The sequence below is a fragment of the Cadophora gregata genome, assembly GCF_030347475.1.
Source record: "Cadophora gregata isolate MNR1 chromosome Unknown scaffold_17, whole genome shotgun sequence".
Taxonomy (NCBI): Eukaryota; Fungi; Ascomycota; class Leotiomycetes; order Helotiales; family Ploettnerulaceae; genus Cadophora; species Cadophora gregata.
The window spans coordinates 1,386,061-1,407,192 of record NW_026695940.1 but is presented as its reverse complement, the minus strand read 5'-3'; the positions used below and the strand labels follow the sequence as shown (position 1 = coordinate 1,407,192).

Here is a 21,132-nt window from a genome sequence, read left to right as displayed (position 1 = left end):
GCTGCCCAGCCCTCTCATCAAACATCAAAACATCAACAACCGAGCATCCTATCTAAGAAACCAGTCAATTGTCACTTATCCAAGCTCATCAAGTATTTTGTAACATTTTATCTCAGCTTCAATACCACTTTTCAGCGAAGGAAAGGCGTTTCCAGCGAGCCAAGACCCCTCAACCCAGGAGACAGCTCCGAACCACCACCAGCACTAAAGCATCATGAATCAAAGCATCCAGTTCCTCAAACCGGACGGTACGCCCTCACGGGCGTTATACTGCCAATCCGAGGACCCTTTAGAATGGCACGAAGTCATCCCTCCGTCCCGCAAAAAGACTCTAAAAGCTCTCATCCTGGATCACCGCACCTGGGAAGCTCTGAGAAAGGGCGATCTGAATGATTTATTTATTTTGCTGCCATCTTTACAAGAGCTTATTTTGCCGATTTATGATTGGGGTGATATGGTATGTTGAGTCATTTTGGGGATGTTGACCTATGTTTTGTTTTCTTCTTCTCTTGGGAGACCGTGCCTCTACCTATATTTCAGATCACGCTCCCGATAACTCCCTCTTCTGCCCGAAACATTGGTGATAGAATGAAGGGCTGAATAGATGTGAAGGATACCTACATAGGAACCATGCAATTCACAAAGCTGAATAAAGACCGCATCGTCTACATCAGCGGTTCTCTAAACATCCCGACGCTCGACAAGAACGAGTACGACAGCTGGAGCGAGTGGAAGCAGGATCTAGAAGCTGTAGGTGAAGAGATCATCACGCCCGGGATGTTGGAGAAGGAGATTAGAGAGATTGTAAAGGCTTCGTTGGTAAGTACGGCTATGGAGGGGAATCTGATTGATGTGGATCCTAGGGAGGTGAAGATTACTGTTTGTGGGATGCGGAGGGTGGAGGGGTAGTAAGTGAGATTATCTGAAAATGAAACTGGTTAGATAGTTCTTGGATATCATTTTATTGATGTTGAACAACAAAGGGAGCTTGGATGGAAGAGAAGGAGAGAATAATTCACTTCATTCTCTAGCGTGTACTTGAGACATCCTGCAAGTCCCGTCCGGACTCGGTCCAGAGCTCTACCACCTTCCAAATCACACCTCCACCACCCCCTCCGCACCCCCACCCCTCCCAAACATCCTCACCGAACAGCCCGCCAAATCCTCCGGCCTCTCCCAAGCCGGAAAATGCCCACCCTTCTCAAACTGCACATCCTCCACCACCGGACCCAGCCCCTTCCTCCAGCTCTTCGGCGCATTAGCAACCTCCTTTGGGAAATCAGCGATGCCGAGCGGGACGTCGACGTATTTTTGGATGGTGAGGAGGTTGAATTCCGTGTTGTGAGCGGCATTGGCTTCGTAGTAAATGTTGATTGAGGCGGCCGGGCCGGCGGTCGAGTGGTAGTAGATTGAGATCCACTGTGGGAGGAAAGAAGGAAATTAGTTATCGGGAGACTGTTTTGGAGGAGGATTGCAGTGCTCTTACAGTCAGGATCTCGTCGGGAGTCCATGGATAATCGTCAGTCCAAGCGACGAGCTTTTCATAGATCCAGGCTAAAAGTCCAGTCGGCGAGTCCGCAAGAGAGAAGCCTAGGGTAGCTGGCTATTGTGGCAGTAAGTTCTTGGTTGTCTTGAATGAGAAGGGCCACATTCATTCTCAGCTTCGTTCTGGACCTTACCTTAGTCGACTGTAGTGCGAGATATCCAATGCCATCCCGGCGCCATACTTCACTGTTTTTCAGGGTGGTAAGCTCGCGCTCGGTGTATTTGGGTTTTGGGTTGTCTGCATCCCATTTCGGCTCGCTTGCGATTGCAACATTGATGTGTGAAGCTTTGTTGTGCTGTGGGAAGCGGGCACTAATGACACGGGATATGAGAGCTCCCCAATCACCCTGCTTCGTGTTAATCCCATGTCAAGATTCATTGACAATAAGACATACTCCTTGGGTTACTGGGATATTGTTAACAGAACTTCCGGGGTTATCCTCTGGATTTGAACTTACCATATTGATCGTATCCAAGCGCTAGCATAAGGTTGTTTACGACCTCTGCGTATTGACCGAGTCCAAATCCTTTCTAATCTCGTCAGCAAATTCCAATTCCACGGATCCACTCACATACCTTCGTGACTCGACCCGAAAATCCAAAATTCGGCAAACTCGGTGCCACAACATGGAAAGCCTGCTTGCCGTTGTTCCCTTTCAACAATGGTAGTATCTTCGTCACCTCCACGAAACTTCCTGGCCAGCCATGCAGAAACAGTAGTGGTATAGCACCCTCAATATCGCTTTTTTGATGCACGAAATGGATATCAATAGGATGAAAACCTTCGACTTTGACCTCCGTCTTGAATTGAGGAACACTATTGAGTTTCTTTTCCTCGACTCGCCAATCAAAGTCCTCAATCCAATATTTGGTTAAATCTCTGACTAGCTTTCTGAGTTGGTGTTAGATGTCATGCAGAGTCTATGGAGATAGTGATGGGTACAAAGGAACACCGTAATCCCAACCGGCTTCTTCAAGGTCCCCTTCTGGAAAACGAGCCAGCTGGAGCTTCTCCTTTAGGTTCGCTAAAGATGCGTCTGGGACATCTATCTTGAAAGGTATGATGGGCGACATGATGAATATCTGGTTGTCATTTGGTGAGGGTCGACGTCTTGGTATAATGATGTGAGGAGGAGGTCAGCAGAGAGCTCAGTACTACCTTTCTACTTGTCAATGAACCTCACATCTCGGGTGCCACGGACGGGACCCATGATATTGTCGGTCCGAATAACCGTTGTTTTCTCTATTTGTTTCCGTTTTCAACATCCAGGACCGTACCGGCTATTGGTAAAGAATTATTCCTTCATTGTTGTCGGTCTCGCTCCACAAACCCACAAAAGGGCGCCAAGCCGTAGTACCATGCGGGTCATAGAGTAAGCTGCAGGATAAGATATCGGAAAATGGGAGACGATGGATTTCGACAATTAGATGTGCGAATATGTCGCATCTTTGGTTCGTGCCAGGTATTCACATCAAGACATGCAATCGAAAAGAGCCGGACGCAGTGTAGTCGATAGTTTTGCCGTTTTGTCAAGAACTAGCACTAACTGCCGTTCGTTACTAAAATCCTTAAACTAACTACAGTTGGTTATAATAAGTTAAAACTGTAGTTAGTTTAATATACTAATAGTAAAACGGGTTCGTTTTTAAAACGGACTATTTTTATAACACTTACCTTATAGAAGGATAAAATCATGTTATAATAGTAGTCTTATATACTAAAGATATTAAGTAAAAGTAATTAAGCTTATTTTAAAATCTATAACTAAGGTAAAAAGAAGGTAAAGGAGGTTAAAGAAGGTGTTCTCGCTTAGCTCGGGTTATACCTTCCTGAATAGGAATAGCTAACCGAGCTATCTGAGCTATCCGAGCTAGCTACCTGCCCTTAAATCGTTATATAAATCGCTATAGTTTATTTACTTCGTTCTTAAGAACTACCCCGTTTCGTTCGTTTTAGGCTTTATATAACGGACTTAAGTTAGTTTTTAAGGCTTAAAATGCTAGTTAGTTTAAAATCTCGAAAACGGGGTCGTTTGAACGGCCGTAAACTATCGACTACACTGGCCGGACGTGCATGAAGTGCAAAGGACATTGGTTCACGATGTCCGCCAGGTACTGCATCTGTGCAGGCTAAACGGACAATTGCCAAATAATCACGGCAGGACAGCTTGGTATGATGGCAATGCACTGATTGCCTTTTTCCATTTCCTGCGGTCATCATTGATGAGAAGGACTTGAGGCTTACCTAAGCCTGACGCAGAGACAATCAAGGTCGGGCTTGAGGAGGTGTGTCTCTGACATCCAATGTGACACTGCGCATCACCCAGCTCACCATCATACAGGCAATTTGCCCACTTGATCCAGGCATCTAATAAACCCGGGTACATCTGTCTGGTATCACTCACAATCCTTTCAATGGCGCTGTTCATTTATTTGTTGCACATCGACGTCGCGGTCTTTTCGCGGTGGGTCTTCATACGCGAGGGGCGAGGGTGAGATCCTCAAAGTATATCACTTTGAATTCCGCTGTTCGTTATTCCACGTGCGGAATGTGGTTCATACTGCTTCCGCGAAACCCTGTACATATGCTGAAATGGGGAGAAGACCTTGTGATTGGGAGAGTCATGTTGAGGGATGAGCCATTGTTTTGTGGTGAAGTGAAGAAAGGAAAGCAAGGAGCGGGCAATTCGCTTCAGTGGATTAGCGAGAGCCCTGTGCGGCCAGTTATGGAGACAGGTAATGTTGCATATCCTCACTCTCGTATTATTGATCGGTTCTCACTCGAATCACATCCATCGTTACATCAGAGTACACCTATTAGTCGCTATGAAATACAGAAGTCGGTACATCCGATTGAGAGAAAGGAGAGAAAGGACAGATCATGTGACTAGACTTATGCAAGTTTTATGCACTAGTAGTTTGGTCAGGTAATCTTCATCGCTTCTATGTTTCTTGTCCTCAAACCTTCAATCCGGGACATCATCCATCCCACAATATTCGCCTCGCCCTCATCGCATGCTCTACTTATTGTAACACGCATCATTCAGCTTGGTTCCTTATTTAATCTGCGCTCTTCAGCTCGAGTGGTCAGCGTCGTGTCCAATATACATCCATATCCAGAAATCGATGTCTCAACCTTCCCTGCCATTCGATGTGCCCCAGCAGTCCATTTCAGTAAAAACGGGCTATCGTGACATCATGAGGCAGGTATGAGAACATGGTACCTGTTTATTCTACGAGTTTGCGACATCTGCCATCGAGATCAACGGCAAGCCAAAATTGGTGTCAGTCGTGCGACCCTCACACGCACTTCATTCTTCGCCTCAAGTGATGGCCTGACTACAGTCCAGCTGGACCAATCGGCCAGTCGTCTGCCTTCTGATTTCAACGAATTGGATCGATTTGCACGAAATCTTTCCGTGGTACTGAGAATGTCTTCTCATTCTTCCAGTCTACCTCCTGTTGTTTTGCAGCTACCTTACAGAATGCTAATGGCCAAAGAAACAGTGGGGACATGAACATCTATTGGAGAGCATCAGATTCGAAGATACTCTGCCACGAGGTCAGAGCTTCAATATTGCCTCAGATCGAGAATCACGGAACTCTCAAAATATTGCAATCATATGTCCCTCATTTGGATTGAAAAAAACCGAGAGCAGTTTTGGAAGCAGAGCTCAAACCTATCATACAGGTAGCCAGGTGTTTCTTGTCTCTCATACATAGCAGGTATTTCTTTTGTACTGGCATGTAGCGTCTAGGTGCGCTTTAAGAACGACGTTCTAGTCCATTCCACGCCATGTTTGATTTGTTTTCGTTCGTTTCTTCTCTCCATTTTCTACATCCATCAGACACAGCTTTTAGTAAGGCCTTGATTGTTCCATCATGTCAAGCTCAATATTGAGATGGTTTATTTTTCTGAGCCTGACTGAAGTATTTACTAATTGCTCTGCTCAAGTTTGATATCCCTATCGGACAGGAAACTATCGACCTAGCTAATATTCTCAGATCAATTTGGGTGCTGCTGCATCGTATGGCATTTATGGCGCATCAAGCGTGACGAACACAGGATCAACAATAATTGATGGCGATCTTGGTACTGGAGGGACCAGTGTTACTGGATTTGGCCCAGGAATCATCAATGGGAACCTTGTCACTGGCGGGGCGACCTCTGCAGTGTTGACAGATGCGTCCGCCGCATTTACGAACATCACAAATTCGATCCCGGACGAAGATCTCACAGGAGAGAATCTCGGGAATAGGATTCTACCACCAGGAACATATAGTTTTGACGATGCAGCTCAGCTCACTGGCACCCTCATACTCGAAGGAACAAGATCCCCAGATGATTTATGGTTCTTCCAGATTGGAGAAGCTTTGACAACAGCGACTGCCTCAGCTGTCATTTTCAGTAATGGTGGACTGGCATGTCAAGTCTACTGGGCAGTTGGATCCTCAGTAACACTAGGAACTGGCACGTCTTTTGCTGGAACCATACTTGCCGGGTCCTCCGTCACATTCAGTACTGGGGCCTCACTCTCTGGGCGAGCATTTGGGCTATCCGCTACTGTGACATTGGATACAAATGCTGTCTCTGTACCTGACTGCCCTGTGGCATCATCTTCGACGTCGATTTCGCAGCAGAGTTCGATCTCATCGCTTTCAAGTTTGTTGTCATCTGGCCTCTTTCTAACCTCAACTTCCAGCATCTCTCTCGGCACATCTTCAACACCTTTGAGCGAAATACCGAGTTCAACAGCCCCATTCACCGAGTCAAGAACGAGCTTCTCCATGACCGCGACGCCATCGGTCACAGTCCAGCCCAGCTTGTCAACTCCAAGCATCACGTCTACTATTACGCTCGCTTCAGCCAGCACGGGTAGCTTGCTATTAAGTTCTTCAACGTTACTTCCTTCTTCAGCATCACAATTGGATTCCGGTAAATTGTCCATCGAGATCTTCTTTCCAGCCATCTTGTTCTGTCTTCTACGTTCAGATGACCCTTGCTAATCCATTGCCCTCCAGTCTCAAGCTCCTCCTTGTCAACAGATTTGTTCTCTCAAAGCTCAACACTATCAACATCCTCGTTGCCTTCACTTAGCCTGACGTCTATTCTATCTTCAACTTCTATGCCAGAGTCAAGTTCAGTTCTGTCTTCAGCTTCTATAATGTCGCCATACTCTTTGCTATCTTCAACTGCGGAGCTGTCATCGACCTCTATGCTGCCAACGTCTCCAATCCCGTCGACATCATCTTTGCTCTCCTCAACCCTATTGTCCTCAACTTCGTCACTGACGTCATTCTCAAATTCTTTGGCTTCTTCTATATCTTTCCAAGACAGTTCAACCACTTTTTCCTCAACCTTCCTGTTCTCCAGTACGATAACGACATCGACAGTGATTGTGTCCTCTTCCACAACATCACGGCAGGCCGACATATATAACTGTGCTTCAACCATCATCATGACTACAAAGACCACAACCCACCTCTTTCACTCAACTCAAACCCAGACAGCAATGGTGCATGTGACGGTCAAGGATACAACCACAATCAGCATCATCAAGTTGTCTGGGAATACTGCGACGACGAAAGTCACGAATACACTCAACGTTACTAAAACTACTATATCGACAATTTGTTTGAGCAGTCTATTCCTGGCGCGAAGCGACACCGACTTGTATCCTTTAGAAAGCGAAACGGAGGGCCTTCTGGCTGACAGCTTCCCCACGTCACAACCTTGTGAGAATGAATATCCAGTTACGACCAACGTGCCACTGGCGACAATATCTACCCTGACATCTTGTCCACACAAAGCTTCATGTACAGGGCAGACATCTACAGTAAGGTTGAGCCTGGCATCCAAACGTTCCATGAGCTAATTTGATATAGTGGACTGGCAGGAATGGTCCCCTCCCATGTTCCGCTCAAAGCACTTGCTCGTGCGTCCTCCCAGGCGGCACTCAGCCCATTCCAATATTTACTACCAGCGTTGATTATACAGGGCAGGCCATAGAATGGAATACCAATTCGGAATCTAGTGCTTGTGTCGAAGGAGTAATTTGTGGCTTGGTGTTGCCGGAAGCGACGAGGTCTTTACTAGCTGAGACGACGGAGAGCCTATTAGTAGCATGCCATGTCGTCACAGGCGTTGCATTGGAAACAACTAAAATCCCCGAGCCAGCCTCGGAACAAGTGGATCATACGGCCACAAGTATGCCCTTTGACGGTGTTGTATCCCCATTGCCTGTTGCCACAAGCACCCCGGCTCCTGTCAACTCTGGCTGTGGTTTCTTGAGACGCGTCGATACGGTTGGTATCATTGCTATTGCGATGATTTTGTTGTGGTATATCTAGTCGTATGGAAAGACTAGAAATATAAGGGGCATACTCAAAGGTGGACGAATTATGAAAATGGGTTATCATGTTTTGGGTCATCGTGGCCAAGAAGGGCGTATTGTTCTCTTGCATACTCGCTGTATTCTATTGCGTGCTATTACGTCTGGCAATTGTCCTTTACTTTGCTTTGCTTTGTCTGACTGCTTTGCTTTGAATAGTGTTTCTGCTTTTAAACCCCCATTTAACTTTTACCACAACGCCGTCTCGCTTAGCCAACCACATATATTCGTTGTTGATTTGATTGATTGTCTACATGTTAACAAATCCGAGACACGCTAACACAAAGCTGTGATTTGCTTTACTCATTTGAGCCGATACAGGCTTAGCGTCTGATAGGTTTCGCACTCAAACTAATTAGCAATGAACAGAGCTGTCTGCTTACTTCGAAATTCACGTCCCGAAATTTGTTTCCCCTTCCATTCCTCTGCACCGCGAGGAAACATCACCAGTCGCGACAGCGAACACATCATACACTTTACCATAGTTTAGTATTCAAAAGCGGCAAAATGAAGGAGGAGGACCTCTTGAATGACTCAAATAGAGCTCCAGATCGAGGCGTCAACAAGCCTTGGGCCTCCCCGCCTCGAGTCCCTGCACGACACAGCCCAACTTCGAATCCTACTGCTAAATCCGTCTCTACCACCAATTGCGCTGTCTTCGAGTCTGAAGCTATGTCTGTCGGTGATATCAACGACAGAGTCTCTGACGAATCTTGGGAACCAATCAACAATGGACTCCGCAACGTCCTCTTCCCCAGTCAAACAGCATCCGCGGAGCACGCCATTCAGTCAAAAGAAGCCTTGGCTACCGAAGATATCAACGACAATGCTTCCGACATCTCCTTGGAGCCCATTGAAGGAGGCCTGGATAGTTTGTTCGCCACTTCCTCAACTGTAAAGACAAAATCTAGGTCGAAGAGAAGGTCTAAGCGCAACAAGAAGAAGGCTCACACGCCAGCTATCGAGAATTCTCTCTATACAATCCTCAAGAACATGGCAGCCGGGAAGCCAGCACCACCTCTCAAGTCAGGAGACGAAGCTCTTCTTGACTGGACCTCTGGTCTTTTGGCATCGATCTCGGTCACCAGCAATACATCCGCACCACCTGATCCAGCTGATACAAACAACGATGATTTGGTAGTCAGCTATGCCAGTGACCTTCTTACTTCAATTCCTGTCTGTTCTAGCACGATTGAGTCTGGCCAAGCACAAAACCAAGTCAATGGCGCTGGTGGCAGCAATAACAAGAGTAGCGTCTCGTCGAATTTCCAAAATATCTTCGGCACACCACCAGACATCGATAGCTACAAGTCCAAGTCTAACACTCCAAAAATTCTGACGATGTTCCACAAATCAAAAGGAAGGAAGAAATCTCAGAAGAAGTCGACTAATAATATTAATAGTATGGACGACGACGCACTTTTCCAGTATGCCATGCAGCTGTCGCTTATCGAGCAGGCTGAGAAGGAGTCCTTGTCTGACACGAGAGTCAATAATTGGGGTTCTACTGATGGAAAACAGGCGTCATATGCGAACAATAGCCAGGTTAACAGCCACTTGACTTCAGCTTCGATACCTGTTCTTTCAGCCCTACATCGCATCAGTGAACTGAAGGCAACCGAGCGAAAATATTCTGCATTCACTAGCGCCAATGTTTCGTTCGGTAAATTGACAAAGACAACAGGCGAGTCTACTTCATACAAAAAGTCAGAGCACAACCCCAACAAAGTTGGAAACAAGGCGGCGATCTCGACCGAGAGCAAAACCACAGAAAAAATGGACATCGACATGTCGTTTGCTGCGATGGATCACAACTCTCCACTTGGAGCCAAGGACGGCAGTGAGAAGGGTACCTCAGCTTCACCAAACGCGCTTCTAAACCAAAACAACGCACAAGCTACCCACTCGCTCGTCCTTAAGGAGACTATCAACTCAGCACCACCTCAGATATCCGCTCCCCTCGCTCAAAACCTTGCTCTCGCACCACCAACTTCCACAAACACTACAATAGATATCTCACGCTCTCTCTCCGCCCTCACAATGGATCCCAACTTCCCCCACCCGCCCTTCAAGTTCACCAGGCTCCCCTTTACAGTCCGCAACTCAATCTACAAGCTCCTCGTTCTCTCACCTTACTATTACCGCACCACCTCCCCACGCAACCGCCGCGAGCGTCGCACAAACCCACACACCCCGTCCGCCCACACCTCCGTGTTCCTCGTCAACAAGCTCATCTCCGCCGAATCCCGCGCGATCTTTTACACCTACAATGTCTTCACGATCGGTAACGGCCGCTGGGGCTGTACCCTCGAACCCAACTTGCACGGATTCCAGACCTTCGCGAGTATTGTGCCAGACCAGTTCAAGTCGATGATTAGACTAATGGAGATGAGGATCGCTGTCCATAAAGCCTGGCTGAGCACGTATTTTCAGGGCGATGATAGAGATTTCGAGGAGTTGAGATTGCAGGAGAAGTTGGATGGTCTGGGTGACCTATTGAAAGCAGAGTTCCGGGGCATAACGCGTGTGGCGATCGAGTTTTACCTTCCAAGCGGGCATTATGCCTGGGGTTCTCCAGCCTATTGGAGGGATAAGGTGACCAGTGCTGTTAGTCGAGAGGTAAGTCCTTTCTTTTAAATTTCTCAATGTCCTCTCCTTCACTCCGGACTTTTCATGAATTGATTTTCTTTGGGTACGAATCGGACAGAGAAGATGCTAATATACCACCCAGGAGAAACTCAGTTCCCTTTACGGCTTGATCGACCTACCCCTCCTCGAATATTTCCACATCCACCACACAGGTCCCTTGGACGTCATTGTTGAATTCTCAAACATAGCCAATGATGTTATCTTCAAAAACAAAGCCGAAGGTCGTGTTGCCTACAATATCGGAGAGCAGCTTTACACAGTGCAAGAGGAGCAGGCTGGAGTTCAGCTTGAGGAAGGTGAGATCTTGGAGGAGGACAAGAAGGACAACAAGACTGAGTGTAAGCACGATGAGATTCAGGAGGCTGATGATCAGATTTACATGAAGGAGATCGAATATGCTGATGAGGGTGGCAATGACGGTAGGAGTGGATGAACCTATACAATGATAATGGCGGTGGAGAGGACTCTGATTACTATGGCGATAATGGTCTTAAAAAGATGGTTGATGCGCCGTCTGATGATGGCGGTTTATTTTCTTCATTTGGAATTCAGGAATAAGTGGGTGATTTGGTTAATAGCATTGGCTTCTCTACTTATTTCTAGTGGGGTAGAAGGCTTCTTGGGAGGAGATGGAGATGCCAAAGTATGCCAAAGATCTTAAAATTTGGAGTGTTTTGTTTATAATAACACAAATGTATTCTGAGTCCTGAAATTTAGGGCAATTGGTCTGCTTCTTCTTCTTCTAACACTTTGTTCCCCTCCGTGGCTGGCACGTGTCATGTGATCAACTCCCGCTCGCGAAGAATCGAATTTTGTACTCGGAACAGCGAGATCAGAGGTCAAATAATGGGCTTATAGAGTTTCACTTGCTTGATTATCTACTTGGGATATATCACAAGGTGAGATAGTTCTAGTTTATATCTCACTAGATTAAAGTCAAGCTTTATACTAAATCCGAGCATTTGTTTACTTTCTGCTCTTAGATGTACTTAAAGCTGTTATATCCGTTACACGGTAACCTACTTAAGTTTATTAAAGCACTGAGTGTTATGCTACTAAGATAATTTTAAATGTTTTTCTATTAGGATGTTATTAATCATTTATGATTTTCATCACCAGCTGTAGTCAGCTGTCAAAGGTGGACTCGCTTATTCCGGTGGAAGACTAAAGTCACTGGATTACAATAATATTTGTAACACAAGCTTGTAATAATTCGGAAGCTACGATAAAGGAGCTTACTTCTTGGAATATTAGGGCTGCAGAATCAGTCAGGAAAACTTCTTTTCTTTGTGTTGCAGGAATCGAAGGCGTATTCGGTGCCTCTTAGAGAAGACGAACTGTCTTTTATTATGCCAAGATCACTCCTCTACATTACTGCAAATTTAAATCGAAGCCTTCTTTTATAAATTAGGATCTAGTTTCGGTATCACCTTGACCAAAATGTCACGAGACAGTCGAAGTCGTTTTCTTCAAGGTCTCGATCTGCCTTGTGCGTTGCGTTCGGGATCAAGTTCCGCAGCCTTACGGCCTCCTTGAAGAGCTCAGTAGCCTTTGTGGCCTCTTTCTGCTGGTAGAGAATTCTCGCCTTCAGAAAAGTTGTTCTGGCTAGTTCAGGTATGTAGATTTGTTGATTGGCACCCCAGACTTTAAGAGCTCGGTCGACGAGCTTTCTAGGCACGAAATATTTTCAGTTCATGTCTGTTCGGGAATGGATCAGAATCTGTGCTTACATGGCGGCTTCCAGTTCCCTATGCCGCAGACAGTGTTGGGCAACTCGGTGACAGACGTCTGCTGTGCGGTGGTGGTTATTACCAATAGTGCTTTGGTATTGCGCCAGAGCTCTCCTGTGGTAGTTCTCGCTCTCTTCTATAAGACCCTGGGAAAATCTTACATTTCCAAGCCCGTGTAGTAGCCTGCCAGTCCTGAGAGAATGATATGAGCCTCACAATCCTTCATATACGTGCAGAATGGGGAGATGGAGTTTAAAATACCTGAAAGAATCCTTGTCCATGTATCCGAGGTGTTTCTCTCTTCCATGCAAGCTCTCTAGAAGAACTTCTGAGGCCGCTTCATAGTCGCCTGCAAGCCAGTACGAAAGACCGAGATTTGCTAGTGGTAGAGAAATCATCTGGTACCAGAAACTGGGGAGGCTTTTGTAAACTGATATTCCCTCTTTGAACTCTGCCGCAGCTTTATCATACGCTCCATTCATCATCCAAGCGATGCCGCGCTCGTTGTGGGCAACTGCAAGTCGTATGCCCGGGGGCTCGTCATCTGCAACTGCTTTAATACGAAGGTCAAGCAAGAGACCCGTATGGTGCAAGCATCCCTCAGGATCATTTGTTTCTGTTGCTACAGCTTCGAGGGCGTAGTGTACGTCGCTTAACAGGTCTCGAGTTTGCGGAGAGTTCATTGCTTCGCAGATATTTTGGCTTAGATTTAGGAAGGGTCGAATGTGATGCGAGTTTCCTCGCTCGTGTTGCCACCTGTACTTGTTAGAGACTAAAGGGTACAGTTTGACTATGGAGTCGTGAGGAAGTAGCTTACCAGCCTGCTTCGTGTAATAATGAAGCGAGTTCAAGCATTGGTTCGATAGATCCATCCTCAAATCTTTTCTCATAGTAGTTCTTGAGAGCCAAAACGTGCGGAAATAGCTTCTCGCACTCTTGCCAACGATCTGTTGTGTGTCTTTTGTCGATAGTCACTCGAGGCCAAGCATTAGAGACGAGGTTCACTGTGCACATGAACGAGTTGATGGCCTTCTCGCCATCCAATTTGGCGCGGACAGAATCTTGAAGAATTCGATGCATCCATAGTTCTCTCTTCTCATTGTTACGCTTCACTAGAGAAGCTTGTAATAATTCACCTCTTGCAGCATTCCAGGCTGCAATTTTCTGTGGGAAGTTGGGGAAAGTTATCGAAGAATTGTCCACAAAGATGCGTTCCGGGATAGAATCTGGATTCAAGAAGGACGAGAGTTCTAACAAGGTCCTTGCTTGGACTGACAGCCGCTCGATGGCAAATATTGACGCAATTGTGCCTCTGGCCGTAGCACGTGGGTTCTTGTCTAGCTGAAGACTGTGTAACTCGTCGCGTCCTGCTTCGTCTTGATATTGCTTCAAGAAATCCGAGTATGGAAGAAACTGCTTCCGTATTACACTTGCCATTTGAGTAATAGCAAGTGGTAGGCACCCCAGCGTATTTACAATCTCATGGACTCCTTCTTCCTCTTCCCTGGGCACCAATTGTTTCAGAAATTGCACAGCTTCTTCCTCTGAAAGCGGCTCCAAATCAATACCTACAGGGTTAAAGGAAAAGGCCATCTTCGTAAGAGGATCTCGACTCGTGATCAGTAGTGATCCACTTCCGAAGATGGGCTTCAAGTTGTCCAGGATATCGGCATTGTCTGCATTATCAAGTATCACCAGCCAGGTCGCCTCGGAGAGGCCCACCGTGTCGCTTGTCTGCTCAAGAAGCTTCTTTGGATTTGCAAGCCATCCTTTTACAAGTTCGCGATTGACTTGTTGATTGTTAGGGTCTGAAGGGTCTTCGAGTTCGAGTGATGTTGCGATGCGACTGAAGTCAAGTTCCAAGTTCTCTTCTTCATCGGCACGAATCCAAAAGATAGCGTCGAACTTTTCTCTGCGAGAGTATGCGTATTCAATGGCAATCTCGGTCTTGCCTAAACCACCCATTCCACACAATGCAATGTGCTTGAGAACTCCGCCTTCCGAAGACACAGTTGCATCGTTGTTGGGCAGCAGTACCTCATCTAGTCGTTTCATAACATCATCCCTTCCAAAGAACTTGGGATTTCTCACAAACGTATCCATCATGAAGCATGGCAGTTTCGCTTGTCTACGGACAATTGTGAGTTCGTCAAGGATAGGCACAATTTCGAATCCAAAGGTAGAGGAGCCGTGATCGGCGTCTGCTCCTGAGCTATCGCCTTGGGCTGATTGCAGTGCTGTGGTTGAAATAAGCGAGAATCCAACAGGAAAGGGTGGGGTCATTGCTGAGAAACACACCATGCTCTGCCGCGACTACGAGATCGATAGAGTCGTCGGACGAAGTAGTACTAGGACTGACCATAGGGGGTGTTCGAGATTTATCTGGGTACTTGATAAGTTTCACTGTGTTGTCCTAAGAGTAAGGAGCGAACTTACACGCCGCGAGTCTGTTTTGTATCACTGTCGTGGCATTTCCGACAACATGTTGTAGCCATTGCACAAGTTCAGTGTCAGGTGTACCGTCACTGTTGTCCAGTCTCCATAAATTCTCATGATCTTGCTGGACTAGAAATAGAACTTCGACTGGTGCAAGTGTCCTTGCAAGGTCTGGACCTACAACCTGTATTCGTGTGAGAACATGCTTGCCTGTTGACTCGGGGGACAGAGAGAATATCACTAACAACAACGCCTTTTCTTCCAAACCGACCATGGCGAACCTTACTTTTCTTCTTCTCTCCAACGGATGCAATGTCAACCCTCAGATTAACATCTTTGAACCTATCAGCCGCATTTGCCAGTATCAAAGCATCGCCCTCAAGTCTCGATAGTGTCTGCTTGGAAATGTCGTTGGGCAGAGATTTGAGCAGTAGTAGAAGCTTCTCACCCAGTTGCTTCTCATCATCTAGCCTATGGGGGGTACCTAGGAACATGATCCCTGATATTAAATTGAGAACACCAACATATTTTCGGGACTGCTGGTTCGCTACGGATAGTGCCTCGTAAAGATTTTAGCCTTGATATCTTGTTCATGGGCTCGGGCGAGGTCTTTCACTTCGACTTACTTGCTTCAAAATGATACCGCCAAGACTGTGACAGATAAATATCAAAGGACGGTCGTTGGTCTGAGCATAGTTATCGGTATGTGTATCTCTGGCCAAATTTTCGATCATGATCTACCTCGGACTCCATACATATCTCATGCAGTGACTCCAGGAGGCAGGAGGCCTCGATGAACAGAGTCTGCCAAGAGAAGCGGTCATCAAGTGGGATATTGTAGTTGAAAGTAAGTATTCTTGGCCTCGAAAGAGCTGTTGATATTATATCCGTCCAAGGCGGAAAACGAATGCTCCATAGCTCAACACCAGGTGTTCCCACCCCTGGAATAAGAATGAGACTAAAAAGGCAGCCGCTGTGTAAGCACGTTGCGGTTCTTCTAAGGAACACGAAACAAGACTCACTCTACATTTGTATTCCCTATCTGCTGTCCATTCACCGGTAAGATCCTGCAGACATTTGGCTGGTGGGTAGTGGTGAGCCTTGACAATGAGGCATTGCGGCTAACACCGCTACCACTACGGCTGCTGCTCGCCATGGACTCTGCTGAGGCGGGCTCGAAGAACCGTGAGATCGAGAGATGGTTCAAGCTATAGAGTCAGCGGTGTGCAGATAACAATCCAGCTTGCATGGCTTGAGAAGGGGCCGATAGAGTGTGCCGGCCTCCTTCAGCCGTGACTTGCCAATAATTCTGGCTCAACTCAGGAGGACAGAGTTTACAAGGACTGCAGAGCCTCACATTAGTATCTCCAAGACCGCTCAGATATTACCTGAGCCTGGCTGGAGCAGCAAAGCGTGGGGGTATCTGATAACGTCGTACAGGGGTTAGTGAGCCTGCCACACCCGGGAAAAACATCCGTCGTCCAAAGCGGGGAAATCAGAGGATTGGCCTAGGCTGTCGTAAGGGCGGCGAGAGAGCAGTTTTACAGCACTAGAACCGTGGAACGGAGCCGCATGGTAACGTTCTTATATGTTCGGCGTGGAATCAGCCAAGTCCGATCCTACACCAGACTCGACCTTGCACACAATCAGGGAGGAGCTCAAATATTCATTCAAAGTCCAATAAACTGTAAGTAAACGGTACCTAATATTTCCTGATGCTGACTTCCCTATGTCACATAGTCTTCCATAAACACCAAGCTCTCGCAGACATGCCTCAATCGACGGCCCCCAAGGCCCAGCCATGGAAGACCGAGTGGCCAGTCAAGTCAACTGCTGCTTCCGACACTAACAATGGTGGCACGGTTCATGGATTTGAAAAAGGCAAAGAAATCGTCATGGATGGCAATACCAATGGCAACACTCTCCCGAGACTTGGTCTCGCTAAGCAAGAGCTCGAGGAGGTCGAGGAGGACAAGTAGCAGGCTGACGTTGAAGGGATTCTGCTGGCTAGAATTGGGTGTTCTTTGTAACGGCTCAGTTGGATTTTTTTCTGCTTCTCAAAGCTATGCACGTATCTGTCGAAAGTGTGATGTTGAACTGGTTCCTGCTGGAGGATGTATTCTTGTCAGTCGCTCATTCGAATCAGACTTTAGCGAATATACTGGCTTCGCTGAAAACACAAGCTGCTCGCATCAACGTTATTGGTGATCTGTAATATGTTTTCTCCCCCATCTGATCTAATTATCATCCTGCCTATGCTCTTCTGGTGGTGGTGCAACCGTAGTTGAAAATCTCGAAAAACTTCAACGGGGCACAGACTATAGTAAATCATACTGAGTCAATTTTTATTACCATACAAACTTCCCACCTCTGGTGGCACTGAATCAGCATACAACACAAAAGTCCGACAATCAATGCTCTCCCGTGGCGGGTCGGCAGTTGAAGCCCTCGAGTTGAAGAATGAGGTATGCGGACATGCTGTTTAAAGTCAGCCAAGGTAGAGAATGCAGTCCTGACAAAGGGCCAGTGCTGAGACTTAGACTAACCCTGACACGCAGTATCATCTGAGTCAGCACTCTTGAAAATAATAAGCTCCGATACTGTTTGTTCAGGTAGCCAGTACCATCGTTGTGTTGAGGCGTAATTGACTTGAACATTCTCGGTGACCCAGTCTTTGTAAACAATGTCCCCGGGCTCACCATCCTTCTCAAAGTTGAAGGACTCAGCATCACAGACAGCCAAAGGCCAATCGCGAACAGGTCCTTTGAGAGGTTTCCACACACTTTTGCCAGTTTAATGGAGAAGAACTAAGTGGTAAGATGGAGCAACTCACTTCACGACTTGCCAATGGTAGCTCAAGACTTCGTGGGCTCGATTCCCGTACAGCTTTTGTAACATCCTTGAAGCTTCTTCCTGGGTGAAGTCTATCTTCGTCAGCCTTGAACATGAGTAAAACAGAAGTTCAATTTCTAACCGATGTGAACGATGGAAGTAGGCTGCTCGGCTTCGTAGTTCTCTCCCGTTGAGACTGGGTAATCTGGATGACGCCGTCGTACCTATACCTTCTCAGCCACCTCAGCGAAGCCAGAATCACATCCATACCGCGTAGTCCATTACAAAAACATGCTGAGCTTTCAATCTAGCTTTCACCGCAGCTCTAATTTCAGGTGCATATATTTCTGCAATCTTCTGCACATCCCGAAAGTCTTCGTATGCCATGTTTGACTGAAGTGGTATGACATCAAACCCGCACTTGTCGAAAGTAAGGTTTAAATTCGGCTCCCGTATACTGCGAATCTTGATAGAATGCTTTTCTGGCAGCAAGTTTGTCTGTTTCACTTCTCCAATCGGTTTGAAGCGCATGCTATATGGCTTTACCTCGCGGTACAGAGGATCACGAGATAGGAAGTGTACTTCTGCTTCAATATCATTGATGCTGCCTTTTAAGACTTCACACATTTCGTTAACACTTCACGCAGAACAAAATTTCCAGCTTCATGGGTGGTGTACCTTGGTCTTTGGGATGCTTCCTAGCAGAGGTGGTCATGACGTGTTCTTTAAAAAGTGATGGATACATAGTACAGATCGCAACATCAACGGGCACCGATGATTTAGCAAATACCATTCTCTCATGCTAGCATATGTGGATTGAATAGAGCGAATGTGTCGCTGCTTCAAGAGCATTTCACCAATAGAACACTTAAATGGGCGGTCACAAGTGCCACCGCATGCGAGACAATAAACTGGAAAGCCACAGCCATCCATGGCCACCACAGCCAGTCAGTAATTGGCCAAGGTTGATCGCTTTTCTCCCTTTGCATATCGGTGGCAGGATTTCGAACATACCGGCCGGGCGAGACTGCAGATCAATTCATGCATGACAACGAGAAACAGGTTACCCCCTTCAGCATACGTGTGGGGGTTGACTCCATTATTCGTCGGGCGTAAATGCAATTTGGCTGGTGTAACGCGAGAGAAAGCATAGCCTGGCACCACAACGCACCCAGCTGCGGCTCCAACAGTCAACAGAACCTAATGATTGGCACCCTAATTTTCTTGCAGTGTCCGTCGAGCAACTAAGACCAGGTCTCTACGAGTATTGACCAAATTGCAAGCTCATATCGCGGGCCGAGAGAAGCCTGAGGTGTGGTGGCACGAGACGTGGTCTTTTGAGATTGGCCTCCACATGTGTCAATCATGGGCGAGAAAATATGTGGTTGTATGACAAGCTGGAGGTGAATCTAGCTGTCTCAAAAACAAGGATAGGGTAGTCGACAAGAAGTCTAGAGATCAATCGAAGTAAGGGGACAGTATAACCGTAACGGCATATAGCAATTTCCAAGCCATGAATATCTATTTTCAATTGCGGCATACTCAGAATTTTGGATCCAAAACGGCTCGGAATATTAACATGCTTTGATAGGAAGGCTGCATTACCTCCGACCAAGATTTGTGTGAAGAACGTTCTGCCGCATCGAAAAACTGAAAGCAGCCGATACTATTGTCAGTGCAAAAATGAGTAGGAAGACGCCGTTGAGCGCGGCCATGTAGCTCTCTTTCACGGCAGGCTGAACAGCGGGATCAACAAGCCAAATCTCGTCAAAACTCCCCCTAATTCTTTCAATGATCTGCTCGGCCCCTGGGATGTGGACAAGTCGACTCGTAAGGCCAACTCTGAGCATATTTTGGAAGACGACAGAGCAAAGGGTCAATCCAATAGCAGATCCTGTTGAGCGAAAAGCGAAAGATGCCGACGTAACCACAGCTTGATGTTGATGATCTACTGAGCTGATGAGAGCAATAAGGGCGACCACCAGCATGCTACCAAATCCTAGTCCGTATAGACCTAGGTATAGGAACGGACACCATGCAGGAGTGTTTTGATCCATCGTTGCAAGCAAACCAGTAGAGATAATAAGAGCAGTCTGGGTGCCCATGTTGAGCCACCGATAATTTCCAGTAGCTCGTATGATGATTCCAGTGCAGAGGGCTCCGATCGCTGTACCTGCACTCTGAGGGATGAATCGAAGGCCTGCTTGAGTGGGAGAGCTGCCAAGTAATTGCAGGTACAGCGGCGTGAAGAACATTATCCCGTACTGAGCCATATAGGCAAATTCGTACGTAGCACATGCAGAAGCGACCGTAAGGTTCAGTAGAAGACCCATAGGGATGATAGGTTCCGAAGCAATATGGATCTCGACATACACGAAGACGGCGAGAAAAATCACAGAGAGAGGCAGCGTGATGCGCACAAGAGGATGGCTCCAAGGTATAATATTGCCCCCAGCATTCAGGCCTAATAGTAAGAGGACCAGACCGGCTGTGAGGGTCAACGAGCCAAGGTAATCGATTCGCTGGAGGGCTGACTTGTTACTGAGCTTGACCGGTACTCGAACGGTGAAGAGTACGAGGATGGTGCCGATGGCTATGAACGGTACCTGAACGAGGAAGGCGAATCTCCAGCCCCATACACTATCAAGCCAGCCTCCAAGAAGCCCTCCCAAGCCTGCACCGCATCCCATAGCAACATTATTGAGGCCTTGGACGACCCCACGCTTCCTCAGAGGTACCAGATCGGAGCCAACGAATGTTGATATTGCCACCATTGCCATTCCCCCAGATCCAGCAATTGCACGACCTAATATGACGAGCCATTCCGTAGTTGCAATGCCACAAAGTACAGTCCCGATACCAAATGCGATATTGCACACAATCAAGCCTGCCCTCCTACCGAAGATGTCTGTAAGACGGCCACTCAGAGGCTGGGTTGCAGCACCTGCAATCAGATAGGAGGCTCCTAGCCACGACAGAGTCTTGAGAGACGAGAAAGAGTTCGAGATGGGGGCCAACAGGGTGGCAACAATGGTGGAATCTGTTTGCCCGGTGAATTAGCTTATATGGGTTGCATGAGTAGCTGAAGACCGGGAAGTCCCCACCAAGGGCTGTCAAAACGACACCGACCTGTATACATGTGAGTCTCGTCAGAAATGATGCCAAAGGACATGGGTCCAGGTGCAACATACCCATATACTGCCCAGAACCAAAGCAAGGCGTCCATTGGAAGGCTCGATGATTTCGGCACGCCCTCTATTCTGCTGAGGCTCTTCATCTGGACGTTGATCCGGATTCAGGTTTGGGCTGGAATCTGTGTCTGTGGCCCAGGTGGAGCTTTGGTTGTCGCATGATGAAAAACTGCTCGCCCTGGGACTTGAACTGTTCAATAGGGCACTCCGCTCGTTAGTATCGGCAGAAGCCATCTGGTGGTTATCTCTCCCGATTGTCGGCTGTATCGGTGACCTATTAGTACTGTATCTGACATGCAGCTTTTCTTTGGGGGAGTTTATTCATCGGGGAACGAAAGAAAGGAAAGGAAAGGAGAG

General features: G+C 47.1%; 8 protein-coding genes across 10 annotated transcripts; 4 read left to right on the top strand and 4 right to left on the bottom strand.

Annotated features, from left to right (window-relative positions):
* The first annotated feature begins 11 nt into the window (after positions 1-11).
* ONS95_006274 (uncharacterized protein) lies at positions 12-1,106 on the top strand. The gene is made up of 2 exons (XM_058499729.1): positions 12-457; positions 613-1,106. The coding sequence occupies exons 1-2, from the start codon at positions 215-217 to the stop codon at positions 907-909; spliced, it is 540 nt and encodes a 179-aa protein (XP_058350773.1). The 5' UTR covers positions 12-214; the 3' UTR covers positions 910-1,106.
* ONS95_006273 (uncharacterized protein) lies at positions 1,096-2,619 on the bottom strand (the record flags this gene model as incomplete). Its single annotated transcript, XM_058499728.1, has 7 exons — positions 1,096-1,419; positions 1,487-1,603; positions 1,680-1,892; positions 1,941-1,951; positions 2,004-2,076; positions 2,122-2,437; positions 2,489-2,619. The coding sequence occupies 7 exons, from the start codon at positions 2,617-2,619 to the stop codon at positions 1,096-1,098; spliced, it is 1,185 nt and encodes a 394-aa protein (XP_058350772.1).
* Positions 2,620-4,743: 2,124 nt separating this feature from the next.
* Positions 4,744-7,896, top strand: ONS95_006272 (uncharacterized protein; the record flags this gene model as incomplete). The annotated part of the gene is made up of 4 exons (XM_058499727.1): positions 4,744-4,752; positions 5,551-6,481; positions 6,568-7,382; positions 7,432-7,896. The coding sequence occupies 4 exons, from the start codon at positions 4,744-4,746 to the stop codon at positions 7,894-7,896; spliced, it is 2,220 nt and encodes a 739-aa protein (XP_058350771.1).
* A 548-nt stretch (positions 7,897-8,444) lies between these two features.
* ONS95_006271 (uncharacterized protein) lies at positions 8,445-11,019 on the top strand (the record flags this gene model as incomplete). The annotated part of the gene is made up of 2 exons (XM_058499726.1): positions 8,445-10,556; positions 10,669-11,019. 2 exons carry the CDS (start codon positions 8,445-8,447, stop codon positions 11,017-11,019), a joined length of 2,463 nt encoding a protein of 820 aa, XP_058350770.1.
* Positions 11,020-11,919: 900 nt separating this feature from the next.
* ONS95_006270 (uncharacterized protein) lies at positions 11,920-16,925 on the bottom strand. 3 transcript variants are annotated; one of them, XM_058499725.1, is made up of 9 exons: positions 15,775-16,925; positions 15,494-15,710; positions 15,379-15,438; positions 14,998-15,312; positions 14,753-14,936; positions 14,615-14,698; positions 13,134-14,553; positions 12,399-13,072; positions 11,920-12,284 (listed from the first exon to the last, which is right to left on the bottom strand). In XM_058499725.1, the coding sequence occupies exons 1-8, from the start codon at positions 15,906-15,908 to the stop codon at positions 12,529-12,531; spliced, it is 2,958 nt and encodes a 985-aa protein (XP_058350769.1). In that variant the 5' UTR covers positions 15,909-16,925; the 3' UTR covers positions 11,920-12,284; positions 12,399-12,528. The 3 variants fall into 3 exon arrangements, with proteins under 3 accessions (XP_058350769.1, XP_058350768.1, XP_058350767.1); XM_058499724.1 differs by having other exon boundaries at positions 11,920-12,508; positions 12,578-13,072; XM_058499723.1 differs by lacking the exon at positions 15,775-16,925 and having other exon boundaries at positions 11,920-12,256; positions 12,317-12,508; positions 12,578-13,072; positions 15,494-15,765.
* Positions 16,325-16,931, top strand: ONS95_006269 (uncharacterized protein; the record flags this gene model as incomplete). Its single annotated transcript, XM_058499722.1, has 2 exons — positions 16,325-16,439; positions 16,493-16,931. The coding sequence occupies 2 exons, from the start codon at positions 16,325-16,327 to the stop codon at positions 16,729-16,731; spliced, it is 354 nt and encodes a 117-aa protein (XP_058350766.1). The 3' UTR covers positions 16,732-16,931.
* A 159-nt stretch (positions 16,932-17,090) lies between these two features.
* ONS95_006268 (uncharacterized protein) lies at positions 17,091-18,299 on the bottom strand (the record flags this gene model as incomplete). The annotated part of the gene is made up of 6 exons (XM_058499721.1): positions 17,091-17,230; positions 17,299-17,534; positions 17,586-17,676; positions 17,727-17,808; positions 17,855-18,201; positions 18,263-18,299. 6 exons carry the CDS (start codon positions 18,297-18,299, stop codon positions 17,091-17,093), a joined length of 933 nt encoding a protein of 310 aa, XP_058350765.1.
* Positions 18,300-19,185: 886 nt separating this feature from the next.
* On the bottom strand, positions 19,186-21,009 carry ONS95_006267 (uncharacterized protein; the record flags this gene model as incomplete). The annotated part of the gene is made up of 3 exons (XM_058499720.1): positions 19,186-20,624; positions 20,689-20,713; positions 20,776-21,009. The coding sequence occupies 3 exons, from the start codon at positions 21,007-21,009 to the stop codon at positions 19,186-19,188; spliced, it is 1,698 nt and encodes a 565-aa protein (XP_058350764.1).
* Between the last annotated feature and the right edge of the window lie 123 nt (positions 21,010-21,132).

Coding starts and splice junctions, on each gene's coding strand:
- ONS95_006274 (XM_058499729.1), top strand. CDS start 215: ATGAATCAAAGCATCCAGTTCCTCAAACCGGACGGTACGCCCTCACGG. Junction 458..612: donor TTTATGATTGGGGTGATATG/GTATGTTGAGTC, acceptor ATAGATGTGAAG/GATACCTACATAGGAACCAT.
- ONS95_006270 (XM_058499724.1), bottom strand. CDS start 15,908: ATGGCGAGCAGCAGCCGTAGTGGTAGCGGTGTTAGCCGCAATGCCTCA. Junction 15,711..15,774: donor ATAGGGAATACAAATGTAGA/GTGAGTCTTGTT, acceptor CTGCCTTTTTAG/TCTCATTCTTATTCCAGGGG. Junction 12,509..12,577: donor ATGGACAAGGATTCTTTCAG/GTATTTTAAACT, acceptor TCATTCTCTCAG/GACTGGCAGGCTACTACACG.